Source organism: Oryctolagus cuniculus, chromosome 2 (genome assembly GCF_964237555.1).
Source record: "Oryctolagus cuniculus chromosome 2, mOryCun1.1, whole genome shotgun sequence".
Classification (NCBI taxonomy): domain Eukaryota; kingdom Metazoa; phylum Chordata; class Mammalia; order Lagomorpha; family Leporidae; genus Oryctolagus; species Oryctolagus cuniculus.
The window spans coordinates 117327559-117348519 of record NC_091433.1 but is presented as its reverse complement, the minus strand read 5'-3'; the positions used below and the strand labels follow the sequence as shown (position 1 = coordinate 117348519).

At 50.8% G+C, this 20961-nt stretch overlaps 1 protein-coding gene across 1 annotated transcript in view; it reads left to right on the top strand.

Annotated features, from left to right (window-relative positions):
• Positions 1–20961, top strand: part of TCF7L1 (transcription factor 7 like 1) — a 169052-nt gene that overhangs the window by 125690 nt on the left and 22401 nt on the right. The window contains exon 4 of the mRNA XM_008254182.4: positions 17051–17134. Within this exon, the coding sequence (XP_008252404.3) occupies positions 17051–17134 (84 nt within the window). The remainder of the gene's footprint in view (positions 1–17050; positions 17135–20961) is intronic.

The window sequence follows — 20961 nt, the reverse complement described above, 5'->3', positions numbered from 1 at the left end:
GTTAAAGCAACATTGGTGGTGATGGTGAATTTGTCCGATGTTAGGAGACCCTTCAACGGACTATCTTCAGGTTATAGGTTCTCCATATCTACCAGAAGGTTCCACCTGGGATCTTTTTTTTTTAATATTTATGTATTTATATATTTATTTGAAAGGCAGGGTTACAAAGAGGCAGAAAGAGAGAGGTCTCTGGTTCACTCCCCAGTTGGCCACAATGGCTGGAGCTGTGCCGATCTGAAGCCAGGAGCGTCCTCTGGGTCTCCCACACAGGTGCCAGGGGCCATCCTCTACTGCTTTCCCAGGCCACAGCAGAGAGCTGGATCGGAAGTGGAGCAGCCGGGACTAGAACTGGTGCCCCTATGGGATGCCGTCACTGCAGGCTGCGGCTTTACCCACTAGGCCGCAGCGCAGGCCCCCACGTGTGATCTTACAAGGATCCTCTAATGCAGAGAAGTCTCCAGGGCAGTGGGTTAGGCAAGGGAGAGACCACAGTGGCTGGCATACAGAAGCACTAAAAAAATGCTTGGGTCAGGTGGGTGGGTGCTAGCTTTGGCAGGTGAGAACATAAAAGAGCCAGGACCATAGATCCATGGAGTCATGCTTGCAGAAGCCAGCAGCTGGTGGAAGTGCAGAAAGACACCGAGGGGTGTGTGTGAGCATTTGGGGACAACTCTGACCTCACATTACCATCATTTGGAGAACCCTCAAAAAAAAAAAAAAAAAGATGAGTAAGCCTCACTCTGGAGCACTAAAGGCAAAATGGGGATGGGCCATGAGTCTGTTCTCAAAGCTCCTCCAGCCAGCCCTGATGCCTGGGGAGGTGTGAGAACTGGCAGCTGAGCTGTCTGCTGCCCTTCACGTCTGGCACCCAAGCCTTCCTGCACAGGGTACCCACCTGCCGGGCAGTCACAGGAGGAAGGGCACGGACTGTGGGTCACACTTCTCGTGTTCTGACGGGACTGTCTAGAGAGAGCTGCCAGGATTCCATTCAAAGGAAGACAGCGCTTAAACGTTCAGCAATGAGAGGCCGGAGATTGGAATACAGACTTGACTGGTTTTTTGTTTTCTTTTTTTTTTTACTGGTTTTATGTCTTTTTTTTTTAAGATTTATTTATTTGAAAGGCAGAGTTACACAGAGAAGGAGAGGCAGAGAGAGAAACAGAGAATCTTCCATTCATTCACTCCCCAAATGGCTGCAACGGCCAGAGCTGGGCCAATCTGGAGCCAGGAGATTTTTCCAGGTCTCCCACACAGGTGCAGGGGCTCTAGGACTTGGGCCATCTTCTTCTGCTTTCTCAGGCCACAGAGGAGAGCTGGATCAGAAGTGGAGCAGTCAGGTCTCGAACCAGCGCCCATATGGGATGCCAGCACTGCAGGCAGTAGCTTTACCCGCTATGCCACAGTGCCGGCCCTGTGGTTTTATGTCTTTAAATTTCTTTAATTAAAAGGTGACTCTCATTGCCTGTGTTTGTTTTTACATTTTAAAAGGTGACCTGCCTTTAGCCAAAAGAAAACGAAAACACCCATGTGCTTATCGTCCAGAGATCATTTCAACCCATTCCTTAGTGTACATACTTTCAGATCTCTCCTCGGCAAAGATACCTGTTTTGCAAAAGTGAGATTCTGTGTTTTGTATCCTGTTTTTTCACTTAACTCTGTGTAGGAAGCACCTTTTCTTGTCTGTAAATATCCACTTACTACATAAATTTAGATATCATAATTGTAGCGCAAAGTTTCCTATCCTCCTGTGCAGTCTCGGTGAGCATTCCTGTAGCTCCGTTTTGCTCACTTCCTTAGTTATTCCCCGGGATACATTCCTGGAGGTGGCGTGTTTTGGGAAGACTTGATACATAACTCCAAATTGCTCAAGAAAGGATTTGCTAATTTACTCACCCACCAACATGGTATGAAGAACTGCCTGTGGTAATTAAAGGGGGGATGTGCTAATTTCACAGTCTCAAAGTAGCTAACTCATTACTGAGCTCCTAACTTCTTTAGCTCTGGTTCTGCAAACAAATGGGAGTGGAGCTGAGGTTTTCTCTGATGGCTTGGTGCCCAGCACCCTCCAGGTCACTGCCTGCTGGGATACTCAGTGTGGCAGGTATTCTTAGCTGGGGCCTTTGTTCCCACTGGCCAGGCCTGCTTCCTGTAGGTGCCTGGGAACCACCAGGGGGCAGTGTGTAGTTACAGACGTCCTCTGCCTTCCAGTTTATTTGTAATGAAATTTGAAAAATACAATTACTCTTTTGTTGTGTATTCTAGGACTTGTGCAGACTGGCATTCACAGAAGTGATTTGCTTATGTTAATATTTCATCTACCAATCATTTTTACATTTGCCTCTAGTTTACATGTTGGTTGTGAAAGATCCATCATTGTTCTGGAGCTGGGTGGTTCTAATCACAGCTCTACTGGCTGCCTGTGTGACCCTGGTGGCAGGCTCACCCCTGCAGGCCCGAGAGCCTTACCTAAGGGCTTGGCCCCTCCTCTTCCAGCACTAGTATCATGGAGTGTTGAAGGTGGCCATTGGGATGATAGAAGACTTCGATAAGTTATTGAACATCTCTGTACCTGAGTCCCTTCATCTGTTAAATGGTCATGATAGCATTAACTTATAAATCTGTGAGTGTGAGAATTGAGTAATACATGGACATGGCTTGGTGGAGTGGGCACAGGATAACTGAGCAGCAAATGTTGTCTGTTGATTTTGTGCACAGTTTGCTGACTTTGCCTTTTGCAGGTATTTATTTGCTTACCTGGAATAATAATGTTACAATATGAATTTCCAAATATCTACATTCCTCAGCCAGACTTACGGGCACAGCCCCAGCCTCCAGGACCCTAGCTTAGAAGAGTTAGGACATACAGTCAGCTCTTAGTTACCAGCAGCTGGTGGGCCCCAGGGCCCCTGAAGAAACCCAAATCCATGATGCTCACGTCCCTTATGTGAAATGATGTGGATTTGCATACAGCCTACACACATCCCTCTATAGACTTCATATCATCTCTAGAGTACTTATAATACCTAATATAATGTGAGTGCTGTGTACATAGTTGTTACCCTATATTGTTTAGGGAATCATACCATGAAAAAAAAGCCTTGAGAATAATATTCAGTGAGGCCACAACCATCCCAGGCCTGACCACGTGTATCATCTGTGGTTGGTGGAATCTGCAGTTATGAGGGCAGGCTTGTGTAGCTGGTGGTCACACACACACACACGTGTACTATAGGGAAGATAGAATCAGAAGCAGATGGGAAGTCAGTAAATGTTTCCTTTTTCTGATCAATATCCTTGTATTAAGTAAATGTAGTCTTGGCTGGCTGGTGGCAGGGGGCTGACCCATTGCCCTCCCAAGAGCTTATAGCTTCGCCCTAGGTCAGCTGAATTGGGACTGTGGCGATACCATTCACCAGCACTTCCAGGAGGAGCACTTAACCCTGAAGCTCCCTGCAGTAGTCATCAGGCATCTCACAAATGACGTGCCGTGCCGAGAGCTGGCACCCCGGGACAGCTAACACTGGAGTTGTGTCCACAAGAAGCTCAGAGGGAGAGAGGGAGGGCAGGTGACGCTGACTGTTTGCAGGCGTCAGCGCGCAGCAGGGTGTAGACAGACTTGGAGGAAGGGCTGAGGGCGGACAAGGAGAGCACGAGGAGCCCTTGCATGGTGGGCGCCTGGCGAGATGGTGGAAAGTGAGGAAGAGGTGTTTTTTTAAAGGTTTATTTATTTGAAAGGCAGAGTGACAGAGAGACTGAAAGAGATCTTACATCCACTGGCTCACTCCCAATGCCCACACTAGTCCACACCAAAGTGAGAAGCCAGAAACTCAGTCCTGGTCTCCCTCATGGGTGGCAGGGACCCAAGTATTTGAGCCATCGTCTGCTACCTCCCGGGATGCATTAGCAGGAAACTGACTGAAAAATTGAGCATCCCAGACTCAAACCCAGCACTCGCATATGGATGCAGGCATTGCGTAGCCCGCTGCACCAGTGCCCACCCCGTGTCCGAAGTGGTGACCTAGGAGTGGATCTGGGTGAGCAGCGGTTTGGGAGGAGGACAGCAGTGTGATCTGGGACATGTTACCTTTGGGTTTGTGTGCAGAGCCTCATTGTGCAGTTCCTAGGGTCACCCTCACCCCAAAGTTGGCATAGCCCCTGAATGCATAAATCCATGACTCTAGACTAATGTTTCCCAAATGTCGTTTGTTTACATACTACCTGTCCTGTTTACTTAATATTTCTCTTTGAATTAATTCAGTCTTCCTTGTTTTTAAAAATGTAGCTTCAGAGGCCGGTGTTCTGGTGGTAAAGCTGCAACCTGTGACACTGGCATCCCATACTGGCACCAGTTTGTGAATAAATCATTTAAAGGGGGGGCATCATTGTAAACAACTATGTCCAAAAAATAAGTTTTCCTATGTTTGTATATGACTATATGTGCACACAGAATACATATGTATTTTAATGACTACTAAAATGAATATTTTAGGTTAAAAAATAGGAGAGGTTATTTTTTAGAATCAAGATGAGAATTGGGAACAGCGTGTTGCTGAAGCGAGGAGAAGAGGCCTGGTGAGTGTTGAGTGTTGTGATCATGCATATAAAGCATCCGACACACCGCGTGCCCATAGGAAATGTTAATTCCTTAGCCCCTTCCAGTGTCCATCATGATTTCCTGTGCCCTCCCTTCCTGCAGAATCATTTTATTGTGCACGTACACACAGTTGCACACGCACACACACACCGGAATGGTGCAGGAGCCTGCACTTTGGGCCCTGTGTTGGGAGGCTGCGGGTGAGGCCCTTCTTGTCAGAGCCCTTTCTCACCTGTGGGGTCGGAGCCGTGCCCTGGCCCTGAGCCCAGGGGATGCTGACCTGCCCCAGGAGCCGTGGAGAAGAGCTCTGACAGGGCCCGGGAGGTGCCATGCACTGGGAGGCCACTCCGGGCTGCCTGGCTTTCCTTTGTGTTGTGTATTTTACTGACCCCAGATAAGCACTTCCTGTTCCCCATTGATTATACACAGATCCTGCTTCCTTTCTCCTCAATACCTGGGATGCTTTCCAGCTTCTCCTCCCACAAGGGAAAATCCATAAACCTCAGAATTCCCAGGCCTGCTTTTGGTCAATGGGCTTTTTGCAAATCATGGTTTTTTGCTGTCCAGTCACGTTCTTTGTGGGGCCTGCACCTCTGTCCAGGAACTGAATTCCTCTTGGTGCCAGCCAGGGTTCCGCCCCTCCTTCTCACCAGATAAGTTATCTGTGTCTACCTTTGGGCCCAAGTCAGAGAAAATAATAGATTACATGTCACATGCTGGTTTTAATAGCTGCCTGCTCTACTGTGCTAAGGATTCTGAGGTCTTACCCAGCTTTAGTGAAAAAGAGTGCTGTGATCTATTAGCAATGTCTGCCATGGACACAAAGAGGGGTGTGGCGGCAGCTGTGCTATCCCCAGAGTCCAAGGTCAAATTGAAGCTTCTAAAAGGCAAAAGTCAAACTTTTGTGCTCTTTGGTTAAAGTATAAAAGTCCAGAGCCTGGTATTCTGATGCCAGCATCAACAGTTTTGGTGATTTGGGTAAATTCAGGAGTTTTTAGCAAGCTCAGTTTCCCAATTGGTAAGATTTATTTATTTGAAAGAGCATCAGAGAGAGAGAGAGAGAAAGAGATCTTTCATCTGCTGGTTCACTCTCCAGATGGTTGCAACAGCCAAATTTGGGCCAGGCCAAAACCAGTAGACAGGAATTCCATCCAGGGCTCCCACGTGGGTGGCAGGACCATAATCTGCTGCCTTCCCAGGCACATTAGCAGGGAGCTAGCTCAGAAGCAGAGCAGTGGGAACTCGAACTGGCACCCCAGTACGGGATGCCAGCATTGCAAGCAGTGCCACAACACTGGCCCCAGTTTTCTGATTTTAACATGAGGTTGATATCTCCTTAACTATATCCAGGGTCAAAAAGATTAAATCTGATCATATAAAATGCTTAAAAAGGTAATATGACCACAGAAGTATATCTTGCCTAGATGACCCAGCTCGGATCCACCCACATAAAGGGTTCTAGTTTTTCCCATGATAATCCCTGCCCACTGTGAGCCCTCTTTTCTTGGAATCTGTCATTTGCTGGTCTTTTTTTTTTTAATCCTCCCGGGGGTCAGTTAAGCAGCAGTAAAGATGCTGCTCAGGATGCCACATCCTGTATCCGAGGGCCTGTTTCAATTCCTGGCTCCACTTCCCATCCAGCTTCCTGCTTGCACACACCCTGGGTGGCAGCAGATGATGGCTAAAGTCAAGTTCATCCCTGCCTCCCCTGGAGGAGTTCCAGATTACATTCCTAGCTCCTACCTTTGACCTGGCCTGGTCTTGGCCATTGTGGGCATTTAGGGAATGAAGCAGCAGCTGGAAGATCTCTGACCGTCTTTGTCTGCCTTTCCAGGTAAAATAATTTTTAAAATCCCCCCTGTGGCATATCGTGCTCTCAAACAGCCACTTTGGTATGCAGTGCTCATTAAAACATGGAGGAAGCGCTCTGTCAGAGCTGCCACTGCATCTAGACCAGCGGGTAGGCAGCTTCCTGGAAGTGGGCAGGGTCCTTGCCAGCTGTGAATAGGGTGGGCAAGCGAAGGGCGGGTGAGAAGAGACGCTGCACGTCGTGCAGAGTGGGATCTGGGGCCCGTCACTGCTGTACACCGCCCCATTCCATGCGGAAACAGGTGTGTCGTCAGTCTGAGGCAAAGGAACCTGCAGCCAGCCCCAGCCCCTGAACCCAGGTTACTACACCCAGTTCCCTGCTGGACGGAGAGCCTGCAGGGATCTGGGTGCTGGTGAAAGACTGCTGGAGTGGCCCAGCAGTTGTCCCTAAACCATGGAACAGGGTGGGCAACGGGAGGAGGGGAGACAACTGTAGGCAGATCTTGAGGTTTCTGGTTGGGGAAACTTAAAGGTACAGGTTTGCCTTTAATACTTTGCTTACTATTGGTACGATATCGTACTTGGCCACTGTAAAGATTTCAAGTGCAGGAGCTGGTGCTGTGGTGTAGTGGGTAAAGCCACTGTCTGCAACGCTGGCATCCCATGTTCAAGTCCTGGCTGCTCCACTTCCTATCCGGCTCCCTGCCAATGTGCCTGAGACAAAAGTGGAGGATGGCCCACGTTCTTGGGCCCCTGTACCCAACTAGAAGACCCAGTTGAAGCTCCTGGCTCCTGACTTCAGCCTGGCCCAGCTCCAGCCATTGCAGACATGTGGGGAGTGAACCAGCAGATTCAAGTTCCCTATCTCTCCCTTTATGTCTTGTAACTCTGCCTTTCAAATAAGTAAAATAGATCTTTAAAAAAAGATTTCAAGTGCAGAAGAAAAGTACTAAGAAAAAACTAATACAGTGACCTGGAATGCTAAAACCCAGTGACAACATTTTGGTGACCGTCCTTTGAGAAATCTATGTAAGACCTCAATCAGAGGACTCACAGAGCCTGAAACCACTGCGGAGAAGCGGGGAGAGGGCTTCCAGGCAAGAGCTAATTTCCCCTGAGCTGCCAGTACACCCAGACCTGAGAAGTGCCCGTAGCGTGTGGCATTAAAAAGTCCGTTACCTACATTTTCTCCCTGAAGTCATCTGTGGTCCCACCGAGACAGCAGATGGACTGAACCAGAAGCTAGCCTGTGTGCAGGGTGCCAAGCAGTGGACAGGAAGCCGTGAGAAAGTGGGAGCAGCCCTTGTTCGTGCAAGGACACAGCCATCACCACCCAGCCCTCGGCTCCCATCCGAGGCACACAGCCCTTTCCATCTGGAGTGTGTCTCAGCTTGCTACCTGTGGTGACTTCACACTCCTTCTCCCCCAGCCCCGACCCCAGCAGGTGGGAAGCCCACCTCTTCACTCTTGCTTGCCACACACACCTGTTTCCTCTCCTCTGCTTATGTCAAGCCCCAGTCTCAGAACCGGAGAAGTGCACGTTGAAACACCCATGAGGGACTGTTTTTCACCTGTCTGTTGGCAAAGATGAAAGAGTTGCATGGCTGTGTGCGGGCCAGGGAGTGGGAAATGAGCTGTCTCCTGCTGGCAGCAGTGGCAGCGGTGTAGACGGCGAGACATTTAGCAATACGTCTCCAAACCGAAGCAGATGCACCTTTGACCTAGCAGTTCCTCTCACAGCTGGAAATGTGTCCAACAGCTGTGCTCATACCTGAGCAAAATGATGTGTGTTCGCTGCACCGACGACCAGGGAACTGCTCCATGCCTGTGAGTAGGGACTGTTGAGTGAATCCTGGCACCGCCATACGGCGGGTATGGTGCAGCCACTGCTGGGAATGAGGCAACTCCCTAGGCAGTGGTGTGGAACCAGGTCTCCTGTGCTGCAGGTGAACAGCCAGGGTCATATGTGAAGACCAGAGCTCACGGTCGGAAGCCAGCAGGTGGGCTCTGTACCTAGTGGGGGCCAGGGCAGGTAACCTCACCTCACCTGAGGGGCGGGCAGTGCTGTAGGTAGATTCCCAGATACAGCAGTGACAAGGTGCAAGCCAGAAGGGAGAGGAGGAGGGAGGAGCCCACAGGGTTCGGCTCAGAAGGACCAGGTGTCCAAAGTCAGGTGTGGCAAAGTCTGTGGTGTGATCGTGGCCAGGCAGTGAGCACAGACACTGCCTGAGCCCAGCAGACCCAAGGTCACCGCTGACAGCCAAGGCAGCTCGGGATTGGGCAGGCCTGGAAGCCCAGGACTCTGTCCCAGTGGTCCCCATGGCCAGGACCACCACTCAGTGCCCACACCCAGCGCTCTGGGGGCACAGCTGCCTGGAAGAAGTGCCTGCCCATGTAGGCCAAGGACCATGGGTGTGTCAGCTCTCCAGCTGTCTGTGAGCAGGGCCAGCAGTCCCAGCAAGTCAGGGCAGACCGAGGCCCCTGCACTCCTGCCCACAGGCAGTGGCGCTTGGGCCAGCTGATACCAGGCCAGCTGTTCGCATCTCTTCCCAGCTCTGCCTCAGTGACTCATCGTGGCACCCTGAAATCAGCCAGAGTGGGAGCATTGACACCATGGATACCGGCAAATGCTACAGAGCAGGGTTGGTGTTCTGTTTTGTGTTTTGATTGCAGAGCCGATTGTTAAGCACTTAGCCAACTACCACTAAGTGGGATCTCTCTCCAGAGTGCTGCCGGCGAGTGAGTGTTAATTAGCTCTTCCTTGTCCCGGGTGAAGTGCAGGTCATAGGCTCATTGCACAAGAATAACTTGGAAATGTAATGACTGAACAGGTTTCTCACCATGTGCCCAGCACTCTGCCTGGCTCTGCCCACCACCCTCAAAATGATCGCCCTGCCAGGAGGTGAGTGTTCACCCTCCCATTTCACAGATGAGAAGCCAGAGGTTCTGAAAGGTACACGGCCGGGCCCCTCAGCATGGTCTCCACCCCAGAACCCACTGCACTGCACTTTGAGCAGCAGCTACATTTGGTCTCTTCTTCCATAGGCTGCCATCTGGTCCAGGCCTCGCCTTCCAGCTGAGAAGGAAAATATCCCCCATTTTAAAGGTGGCAAAGTAGAGTCCAGGGAAGTTTAGAAAGAGCCTGGAACCCCAGTCTCTTGCTTCGTATGCCCCATGTCTTGTAGACAAAAGTACCAGATTGTCTGGAGTGAGAGGGGACAGAAATGGAACAATTAGGGGAAAGGTGGGGGACATGAAGGAAACAGGTATGGGGGGGATTAAAACCTAAGATTATTTGGAGCCCCTCTGTTGCCACTGCCTAGTGTCAGGGTCCAACCTCCAAAAATATTTATTGACGAAATAAATGACGGCCGGCGCCGCAGCTCAATAGGCTAATCCTCCAGCTGCGGCGCCAGCACCCCAGGTTTTCGTCCTGGTCGGGGTGCCAGATTCTGTCCCGGTTGCTCCTCTTCCAGTCCAGCTCTCTGCTATGGCCTGGGAAGGCAGTGGAGGATGGCCCAAGTGCTTGGGCCCTGCACCTGCATGGAAGACCAGGAGGAAGCACCTGGCTCCTGGCTTCTGATCAGCGTTGTGCGCCGGCCACATCAGCCATTAGGGGGTGAACCAACAGAAAAAGGAAGACCTTTCTCTCTTTCTCTCTTTCTCTCTCACTGTCCACTTTGCCTGTCAAAAAAAATAAAATAAGCCGGCTCTGCGGCTCAGTAGGCTAATCCTCCGCCTTGCGGCGCCGGCACACCGGGTTCTAGTCCCAGTCGGGGCGCCAGATTCTGTCCCGGTTGCCCCTCTTCCAGGCCAGCTCTCTGCTGTGGCCAGGGAGTGCAGTGGAGGATGGCCCAAGTACTTGGGCCCTGCACCCCATGGGAGACCAGGAAAAGCACCTGGCTCCTGCCTTCGGATCAGCTCGGTGCGCCGGCCACAGTGCAGCAGCCATTGGAGGGTGAACCAACGGCAAAGGAAGACCTTTCTCTCTGTCTCTCTCTCTCATTGTCCACTCTGCCTGTCAAAAAAATAAATAAAAATAAAATAAAATGTTAAGTGCTAGAGAGAAAAAAATGTCACTTCACAGGTTTCAAGTACTGTACGAGGGGTGGTATTTGGCCTCACTTAATATTCCTGCCTCCTATATTGGGGAACCTGGGTTCAGTACCTACCTTTGGCTCTGCTACTGCAGACCCTGGGAGGCAGCAGTGACAGCTCATGTGGCGTGGCACCCACCTCCATGCAGGCATCTGGGGGAGTGAAACAGCTGATGGGTGTGTGTCCTTGAGTTCTTTCTGCCTATCATTCAAAAACCCTTAAAATTCTGCACAAGTATGGTTCTAGATCACTTTTCCATAGAAAAGCACATCTGTCACATTAAATTCAAAAGTAGCTTATTATAGGGCATCATGGATTTATTAGCTGGGTTTGCAAGGACTCACCTATGAACAGAATCTCAAGATGGAACCCAAAACTTCTACAATCGGGTAAAACAGAGTGTGTTAAGGATTTGTGACATCCAGAAAACTTATGCAAACACATTGAATTACTCATTTTTAAGACAAAGGAGGGCAGGAGGGTTGGGGCCTTATCGTTGGTCCTTGGTCTAACGCATCTTGTCTTGAACCCAGTGCTTCTAACACTGATTGTTCTTCAGTGATTCCTGAAACTTAAAAAAAAAAAAATGCTACTGGGAACACCTGTTCCATCCCCCACTGCTGTGCTCACTGCTCAGGGTTGGTGTCTTTTCAAAGTGAGATCAGTGTACATCTGTTTCTGCAGAAGACGAAATGTGCAACACATCCAGGACAGGCAGGGTTGGGCATCCTGGCCTCCCTGCTGCCTTTACAGATTCCCAGGGGTACAAAGCCAGTGGGAAACAGTTGTTCCGGAGTGAAGTGGTCCCACTGCTGTGGGTCAACATCTGTATAATGGATATGGGGAGAGACAGGACAACCCCACTTACAGATGGGGATGAAAGTTGGGGCTTAAGCTCACTACGTTATATAGGTGGGGCAGGTTGCAACACATCACCATTACTGGGCAAAGAATTGAGCTGCAGGTGTAACCCTGGAGGAGCTCACAGCCCAAAGGACAGACAGTATGCAAATGGAGGGCAATACCACCACACAGGTACCACAGGACACCCCGAGCACAGCTTGGGGTACAGAGGGGACTGGCTGACCCGAGTCAGGCAAGGTGACCTCGGGCCTTTTGAAAAAGGTGTCAGAATTTACCTCAATTAAAGGACACAGCAGGCAGGGCGCTAGAGTCTGGCACAGCTGGGTCAGAGCCTGGGGAAGGGCTGGTGCCCTTTGTGAGTTAAGGGACTTAAACCTGTGCTCCACAAACTAACCAGGGGAGGTTTTAAGCAGAGACCTGATTGGTTACTCTTTTCTTTCTTTACTTTGGTATGTTTATGAGAGAGAAAGAGAACTCCCACTGTCTGGCCATCTCTGCAAATGCCCACAATAGCCAGGTGGGGCTGGGTCAGACTGAAGTTGGGAGCTGGGAATTCAATCAAGGTCTCTCCCACAGGTGGCAGGGACACAGTCACTTGAGCCATCATCTTCTGCCTCCCAAGGTCAGCATCAGCGGGAATGCTGGCGTCTTAACCATTAGGCTAATAAGCACCTGCGAGAGGTTAGTTTTTGAAGGGCTAAACTTCTAGGTGTTGGAAAAGCTGGAGCTGTAAGCCGATGAAAAACAATTAGGTTCCCAGCTATGGCAGAGTGTATAATACAATGCTTTGTGTTACAAGAAAGAGAGCATTTTAAACAGTGTCACCACCCCTGTGGTGAAGCATCCGCCGGCAGGGTGTGGGTGTTTGGCCTTGCTCTGCCGGGTGGGGGCGGCAGAGCGCACCACGCATCCTTAGAGGCCTGGGGAAGCCTCACCTCTCCATCCCCTCCTGACCCAGGGTTGGGGAGGCAGGAAGGACTAACTCGGACACCTCATTTTCTGCTTCGCAAGCAGAAAAACATGAAATTAGAACCAAGGGCACTTTTCTCTGAACTCAGAGCCTGTCCATCCCGCCATGCCGGGCTGGAGCGTTCTCACCTGGGAGTTCGTGGGGACGCCTTGTGTTCCGGGCTTCCCGCTGTCGCACGCCCCTCTGAGGAGCACGGCTGTAGATTCTGTGCCGTGAAGCTTTGTCCCCCTCTTCCTGGGCCACTCTAAGGGGTTTGCTGTTGAATGAGCGTGTGAGAAGAAAGTGGGTGCTCCCTGGAGTCCCGTCCGCGAGCAGCCAGAGCCGAGGGGCAGGGCCCCTCCCTCCCTCCCTCCCTTCCGGGGGCCGGAGGGTTAACGTCCCGAGCTCATGGGCAGTTCTGCCTCCGACAGGGCATGCTGGGATTTCCTCCCAGCTGTTTTACATCACGAAGATTTGCGTGTTGGGGAAATTCCAGCGCACAGCTGCAGTTAATCTGCTGCAGGGTCGCCAAGAGAAGGAGCAGGGATTGTGCGGGGCGAGCTCCCCACCCCCCTGCAGGAAGGGGGCTGTAGCTCTCCAGCGAGAGCATCCTTTCGAAGGACCCCGCCCCGGGCCCAGGCTGAGCGGAAACGGCACACCTGGCGGAGAGCTCGCGCCACGGAAGAGTTGGGGAGAAAAGGAGGAGCAACGCCCCTCTAAATAATGAAGCCAACATAACACTGATAGCAGCGCTTGATAAGGAGGTCAGCAACAGAAAGCTTTTGTTCCCCCTCAGGAATGTATAAGTGAGCATTTTTAAGTGCTCCGATTAGCATTCCACAGTATAATACAAGAACCAGCAAATCGTCGTGACCAAATAGGGTTTACCTGGGGAATGCAAAGGTGCGTTAGTGTAAGGCAATCTGTGACTATTTCTACATCTCACGAATGAGTCCAGTGAGAGAAACCGCAGGACTGTTTCGGTGGATGGCCAAGAAAACACCCGTTCCAATGAAAACAATGTAAAGATAGGAATGGAATCATCCTGCCTCAGCAAGAGAGCTCAGCTCCGCTTGGCTGGGAACCACAGCAGCCGATACCCCAGGCCCCAGCACACTGCTCAGGCCGGAAAACCACCTTTCTGCTCTCTCGGTGGCACAGCACCACAGCCTGTCAGGTGGCTTTGGAAGTCAATGGCGGTGGTAGCCTGCTGTTGAGATTGGTGTTTGTTGGTCCTGGCGCCGTGGCTCACTTGGCTAATCCTCTGCCTGCATCCCAGATGGGCTCCGGGTTCTAGTCCCGGTTGCCCCTCTTCCAGGCCAGCTCTCTGCTGTGGCCCGGGAAAGGCAGTGGAGGATGGCCCAAGTGCTTGGGCCCTGCACCCGCATGGGAGACCAGGAGGAGGCACCTGGCTCCTGGCTTGGGATCAGCGCAGCTCCAGCCATAGCGGCCACTTGGGGTGAACCAAGAAGGAAGACCTCTCTCTCTCTATGTCTATAACTCTACCTTTCAAATAAATAAGTTAAAAGAGAGAGAGAGATTGGTGTTTACGAGTATCAGAAGTGAGTGCCGTCTTGTAGCCAGCACCGCAGAAGTGGAAGCCATCACTGTTGCTCGGCCATCCACTGTCTTGATGCTGCATAGGCCATCCCGTGTTTGGCAGGCCAGTGAGCATCCCCAGGAGGGCGCCAGCAGGACTGTCCCGGGTGCACACTGTGGGTATGTGCTGCTGCCCTGCTCAGGAGCTGGGCCTCGTGGGGCAGACTGAGTGGGGCCTAGACTGGGCAGAGAAATCAGCAGTTTTCATCTGCCCACATGACATTACTGTGCGAAGAACCTAAGCTGTGCCTGCGTCACTAAGTCCTCAGGACATGCTTCACCCTTGAGCAATCACCCTGGGGTGGGGCTTTGGCAGGAGGCTCCTGGCATTTAGTAGGTAGAGGCCAGGGGGTGTTGCTAAACATCACAGGACAGGCTCCCCCACAGCAGGCAATTGTCAGTTGCACCAAGGTTGGCAAACCCTACAGTGCGGCCCTTGCAACCTGCTATGCCAGACACCCTAAAAGCTACCTGATGGTGTTGTTTGAGGCCCAGAATTCCAACAGCATCCAAAAACTAGGATCCAGGTTCCCGTAGGTCTGATCTAAGATGTGTCTGGCACGGCTAACAAGAAGGGAGAGTGTTCAGTCTTGGTGACTGTAAGTGGGGAGCCAATCCTGGTGGAGTGTCTTCCATGGTGTCCCCATGTCATGGAGCTGTTACTTATCTTTAGTATCTAATATTCAGTTTTTCAAAAACCAACTGCTTCTAGAAGATGCTTGGTGCTCAAAGGTAAGCCGTGGCTGCTTCCAGCATCGTGGCAGGAGAACCTGGATGTCCCTAGGTGGTGGGACAGGCAAGGGGGTGAAATCCCAACAGCATAAAGAAGACATTGGGGGCAGGGTCTTCAGGAAGATGGTACCAAGAACAACTTTGTGACTCACGGGGTTGTGGGAAGTGTGGGATCTGGGCTCTGGAGACCCGGCTCCGCCTCCAGCTCACATACATCAAGTTGGGCGAGCTGTTCAGCCTGTGTTAATGACCCTTATTAGCTCATCTGAAAAATGGAAATAGTCACCCCTGCTTGCAGTAGCTGAGTTGTTGTGCAGATTAAACCACAATCTGTGTGTGTGAGGATGTTTCAAAAATGCAAACGTGGCGTAAAGGTTGTTGTTCGCTGAGGGAAACGGGTTATGTGTTCAGTGCTTTTAACTTGCCAAAGGCATTGAAATCCCAGTTAGTTCACCTAGGAAGTGTGGGCTCTGGATGGGAGAGAGAGGTTTGGCTGGGAAAGAGAGAAGAATTAGGGTCAGCAAATGACCGGGACAAGGAGTGAGGCTCCCTGAGAGGGGTGAGGGCAGTGTCCAGGGGCCCATGGGGAAAAGGCTGCCCTTTCCCACAAGGCTCCCTTTGCCTGCTTCCCTCTGCGCCCCCCCAGCCCTGCTTGGCTTGTCACACCTGCTGTCCGCTCCACTCACTATTACTTCACAAATTATCTTTGGGGTTCCTTTGTCCCTGCCTGCAGACACCTTTTTGAGAAGCCAGCGCCTGCCGCCTCGGTCAAGGCCATGTTGGAGAGCAGAGAGCCTTCTGGAGCTCTGTCCATGGACATTGCTGCTCCCGTACACACAGCACAAAGCCAGAGCAGGAGCGTTTATTCCTGACATCGGACGAGCAGAGCGAGACTCCGTGTGCTGCTCCGCGAAGCTGCTCCTGGAGCCACCACTTCCTACTAGAGCTTTCATTCTCAAAGTCTCGAGTTCTGCGCAGAGCTGCCTCCGCTCTGCTGCCCAGAAGCGCCCTATCAGTGTTGACATTAAGACAACACGTGCGCTCTTGCTCCTGGCAAAGATTAATGGTTTGCTTATGAAAATAATAGCAGCCATTTATCAACTGTCTCCCACGTGCGAGACACTGTGTTGGGCACTTGACATTGTCCCCGTTCGTGCTGACAACCTGTAGAGTTAGTGATAACAGCCTTGTCTTACGGTTGACAAAGCTGACATTCAGAGTTGTTAAGTCACTTGCCAGGGTCACAGAGCCTTACCAAAGACTGTACCAAATGGCACAGGGTTGAGGAAAGTTGTGTGTGTGTGGCACACGTGGGGGTATGTACTGTTTGGTTGGGTTTGGGTTTCTTGCAGTGACACTTGGGAAAAGGTGAACTTTTGCTGGGTAAAAGATGACCTTTTCAAGACTGAGAAACACTGCAGTGAAGACCAGCATCTTTTTTTTTTTTTTTTTTTTAAGGTTTATTTATCTGGGGCCAGCATTGTGGCGCAAGTGGGTTAAAGCCCCAGCATCCCATATGGGTACCAATTCAAGACCTGGCCTTTCCACTTCCAATCCAGCTCTCAGCTAATGTGCCTGGGAAAGCAGTGGAGGACGGCCCAAATACCTGGGCCCCTGCACCCATGTGGGAGACCTGGAAGAAGCTCCTGGCTCTTGGCTTCGGATCAGCTCAGCTCAGCTCTGGCCGTTACAGCCTTTTGGAAAATGAAGCAGCAGATGAAAGACCTCTCTCTCTGTCTCTACTTCTCTCTCTGTGTAACTCAGCCTTTCAAATAAATAAATATTTTAATTAATATTTATTTATTTGAAAGACAGAGTTATAGAGAGACAGACAGAGGTCTTCCATTTGCTGGTTCACTCCCCACATGGCTGCAGTGGCCAGAGCTGGGCTGAGCCGATCTGAAGCCAGGAGTTTCTTCTGGGTCTCTCATGTGAGTATTGAGGTCCAAGCACTTGCTTTCAGGAGAAGACCAGCATCTTTGCGTATGGATAGACAATTACTCAGGAGTCACAAGACAGGTGATTTTTATGCGTTTGTTCTCCCGATGCTTCTGGAGGCACTGTGTGTGAGGCTGGAGGGGATTTAAAGGAATCTGGCCGCATCTCCGAGAGCTTCTTTGTTACTTTGATGGATTGTTCTAGAAGGTATCAGTGCCCTTCCCCACTGACAGTTCAATTTAGTTATTGTATCTACCTCCCAACCAAAAAATAATAATAATAAAGTGGGGTGGTAATTATAGATATATACTCTACCTTATTCTGGTCATTTGGAAACTGAACCTGTACAGAGCCTCTGGAGGTCAAAGGGCAGGCCTGGCTCACTGGGGCACTTTCTCTGCTGACCTGGGCACTTGTGACACCTCGTCTCACCACTCGCTATGTGTTTTCTGTTGTCCCCTGTGCAGTACCTGCAGATGAAATGGCCCCTCCTCGACGTCCCCTCTAGTGCCACAGTCAAGGACGCGAGGTCACCGTCTCCGGCACACTTGGTAAGTCCGTTTCACCTCCAAGCACCGCAGGGGCAACCTTACTGGCCTCAGCCTGTGCCACATGCTTCCCCCAGACTCCCGGCAGCTGATGGCGTCTAACGATGTTTCCTCAGTGTGTGAGCACGAGGAGGGAGGCCCGTGGCTGGTGATGGGGGCGGTGAATGATCAGATGTGACTGCTAGGCTTCCGCACGGGCCACCTCAGATGCTGACTGAAGGGAAATGTTGCCCCCAGTCCCCTTGCCCTGGCTGTTAACCCTGGGTCTTGGAAGCCTACCTTGGATCCTTTCCCACTGCCTTCCCAAGCCCTCTACCCACTTTACATGGGCCCCGGGTGGGGGCGGGCTCCTTTCTTTCCTGCTGGAGCTCCCTCAGCCATGCAACAGCTGAAAAGGCCCTGCTTTCCAGGAGTGCAGACAAAAGCCCTGCGGGTGGCCGGGCGGGGAGTGGGGTCCCTGCAGGTCTCCTCACCTCAGGATATGCTGAGGGAAGAGGTGGGGCTCCCGAAGTGGAACCTACACTCCTCAGTTCCTCATTGCTGGGCTTCTCACAGGCACTCGAGGCCGTGTGTATCTTACCCCACTCGCCCCCAAGCTGCCCCGTGACTCTCAGAATCATAGACGGGCCCAAATCCGACATGACCTGTCTGTTTTACAGACAAGGAGAACTAGCGCTTCATGCCTGCTGCCGTGAGCTAAGTATGCAGCATTGGGGTGTGTGTTTTTATAAAACTCTATTATGGAAAATGATAAGGCTATGTAAAAGCAGAGTGGATTATGCTGTGACTTCCCACTATGTTTCTTTCACCCACTTTCCCACGATATGAGATTTAAAGTAAATTCCAGACATAGTATTTCCTCCCAAAGGATATCCCACAATATACCCTTAGTCCTTGTGAGTAAAAAAGTGTAGGGGCGGGTGTTATGGCACAGTGGGTTAAGACACTGCTTGGGACACCTACATCCCACATCAAGAATGCCTGGTTCAAGTCCTGTCTGCTCCACTTCTGGTCTAGTTCTCTGCTAATGCCCTGGGAAGGCAGCAGACTATGGCTCAAGTCCTTGGGCCCCTGTACCCATGTAGGAGATCCAGATGAAGCTCCTGACCACTGGCTTTGACCTGGCCCAGGCCCAGCTCTTGTGACCATTTGGGGAGTGAACCAGCAGATGGAAGATCTCTCTATATAAAATAAATCTTGGGGAAAAAAAAAAAGAAAAAGATGGAATGTAGTTGAAGAGAAAGAAGATGAGCAGAGAAACACAGTGATGCAGTGAGCTTGTGTGTCTTCCAGTAATCAGAAGACCACTGGAGTTGATGGGAGTTTACGTGGCTATGTCATACACAGGGAGGCAGGCAAAGATGACTGTGAGCGAGTGACAGGACCAGCCAGCCAGGGCAGGCTGCCCCAAGAGGTACCTGGTGGCAGGTTCTGTGGCTTCTGTGTCAGAAGACATGAGCAGCTCATTGAACAAGCACACCAGGAATAGGCCACAGTTCTACTTCTGGCCCCCAGAGTCCTCCTTGGGATAGTCAGGTGCGGGGTACAGGTGCCCCCTGGTGGTGTGAATCAGCCACAGTTAAGGACTTCCATCGCAAACCTGGCTTGTCCCCTCCCAGGCACAGCATCTCTGGGTTTCCCAGCTCTGCCTGTCCCACTCATCCCAAGAGAGCTCAGCCTGCTGTGCATTCTGCCATCCAGACTGTCCATCTGTCTCATCTATCACCTCCTGTCCAGCTAGTTTTAAAGGACATGAGTGCTCTTTAATTTAGAGATCACATGGGGGCAGGTGTTTGGCGTGGAGCTTGAGACACATCTGCAAACAAGTCGGAATGCCTGGGTTCAAGTCCCGGCTCTACTCCAGATTGTACCTTCCCATCGCTGCCCACCCATGAGGCAGCAGCCCCTGCCATCCACATGGGAGACCTGGATTGAGTTCTGGGTTCTCAGCTTGGGCCTGGCCATTGTGGGTATTTCGGGAGTGGACCAGTGGGTGGGAGCTCTCTCTCTGCCTTTCACATAAATAAATATTAAAACAAAACAAAACAAAACAAAAAAGGCTGCATGGACGCTGAGCTTCTCATTGCTCCTGTTACACAGACCCCCTGTGTCTTGACTTTCCTCCTGTGAGCAGGATCCTGGTGCTCATCTAATGTTGGCCCTGACTTCTCGCAGCTCCATCACTGCCACAGTGCCACCTCTGCCCATCCACGGCAGCCTGGCTCTGCACTCCAGCTGCCACCCGATAACCAAGGCCAGCCAGCTTCCTGCTTTTTCTCAACATGGGTGGCCTCTGACAGTACTTACTGTCCTCTACCGTATTAATACACTGTATCACTTCTTTGTCCTGCCGTTCCACTTTCTTTCTATACTCTTCCTCAAATCAGCTCCCTGTCGTCACTGAGCATCTCGGCGTGACAGAGATATGAAATCCCTGCTTCCAGGCAGATTCTACAGCCGTCAAACAAACATCCAACCATGGCAGATGCGCCTTGTGTAAATAACACTTCAGCATGGTGGTGAAGCAGGGGCCCCTTATTTTGTCTGAGGGCAGAGGAGCATGAAGTGTTGATACGCATTACTTCTGTAGGCAGCAAAGTGGATAATTTTCTAGCAAACTGTGCATTACCTGTATTTGCTGTGTATTCAAATATGGCCAAGCAGAAACAGCCCGCAAACACTTAGGAAACAGCTATGGAAGAAAACCTTAACATTAATGAGGGAGTCAGCAGATTGGGAGAAGACCGCCGCCCTTTTGTTTGTTAGGGTCCAAGTATCTCATTCCGATGCCTGTGTACGCTCAGGAGCTAAACCTAAGCTCCCTGGGGCAGAGGACGGAGGCTGCAAAATGCTGTGGGTTTCCATCTCAGCCTCACCGCTTTCTCTTTGTGCAATTGCAGGCAACTCAGTGGGGGAAGTAGCCTCACTCTCCCCACCTCTTAAGTGGGTCTCAGAAGAGGACGGACCTCAAAGTGGTACCAAAGTGAGCCAGCGTGTGAGCACACTTCACAGCATTCATGGAAAGTGGAATTAAAAGCTGAACTTATTTTGATGCAAAAAACACACACACACACACACACCTATGAAGCCATACATCATTTTTCATAATACATGTGCCTGAATTTCAGGGAATTTTTTTTTTTTTGCACCAAGATAAACTTGCCTTCTAATTCCGTTTTCCATGCACTTTTTGAAGTGTTGTAATGAGTTTAGTGCCTAACACAGTCTTCAGTCTCTTCACGTGCTGCTGTACCGTCTCCACCACTACCCTTGCTGCCATTACTATTACTCAGAAATGACAGAGGGAGTGAACAATTAAAATCCTGTTTAATTAGCAAACTAAGAGGTAATGAGGGCCTGAATTAGGAGCCAGAACAAATGGGCAGATTGTAAAGGTAATAGAGATAATGAGCCTATAGAATTCAGCATCTAATCCCCCAAGGATATGATTTAATTGGTCTGGGGCGGGGCTGGTGTCTTAGTTCTTTAAGCTCTGCTAGAGATTCTAAGGGGCAGCCAGAGTTGAGAATCCTTGCTGTAATTGCAAATCCCAAGTTTGCAAAGGGGAAGAGACACCGAAGGGGGCGAAGGGGGCGAAGGGGGTGGCGTGACTAGGTGTAGGTTTCTCTCCAGGCATACGCAGGACTTGAGTGCCCCCAGGAAATCATCCTAGGGCTATGAGAGCTGGCCTTCTTATTAGATAAATTAAAGCACTTGAGAATGTGAAATTTATTTTAGAATCTGGAGGGAGAAAACGTGTAAGATTCACTTGTTTATTTGAAAGTCTGAGTAACAGGGGAGGAAAGAGTAGTCTTCCATCCACTGGTTAT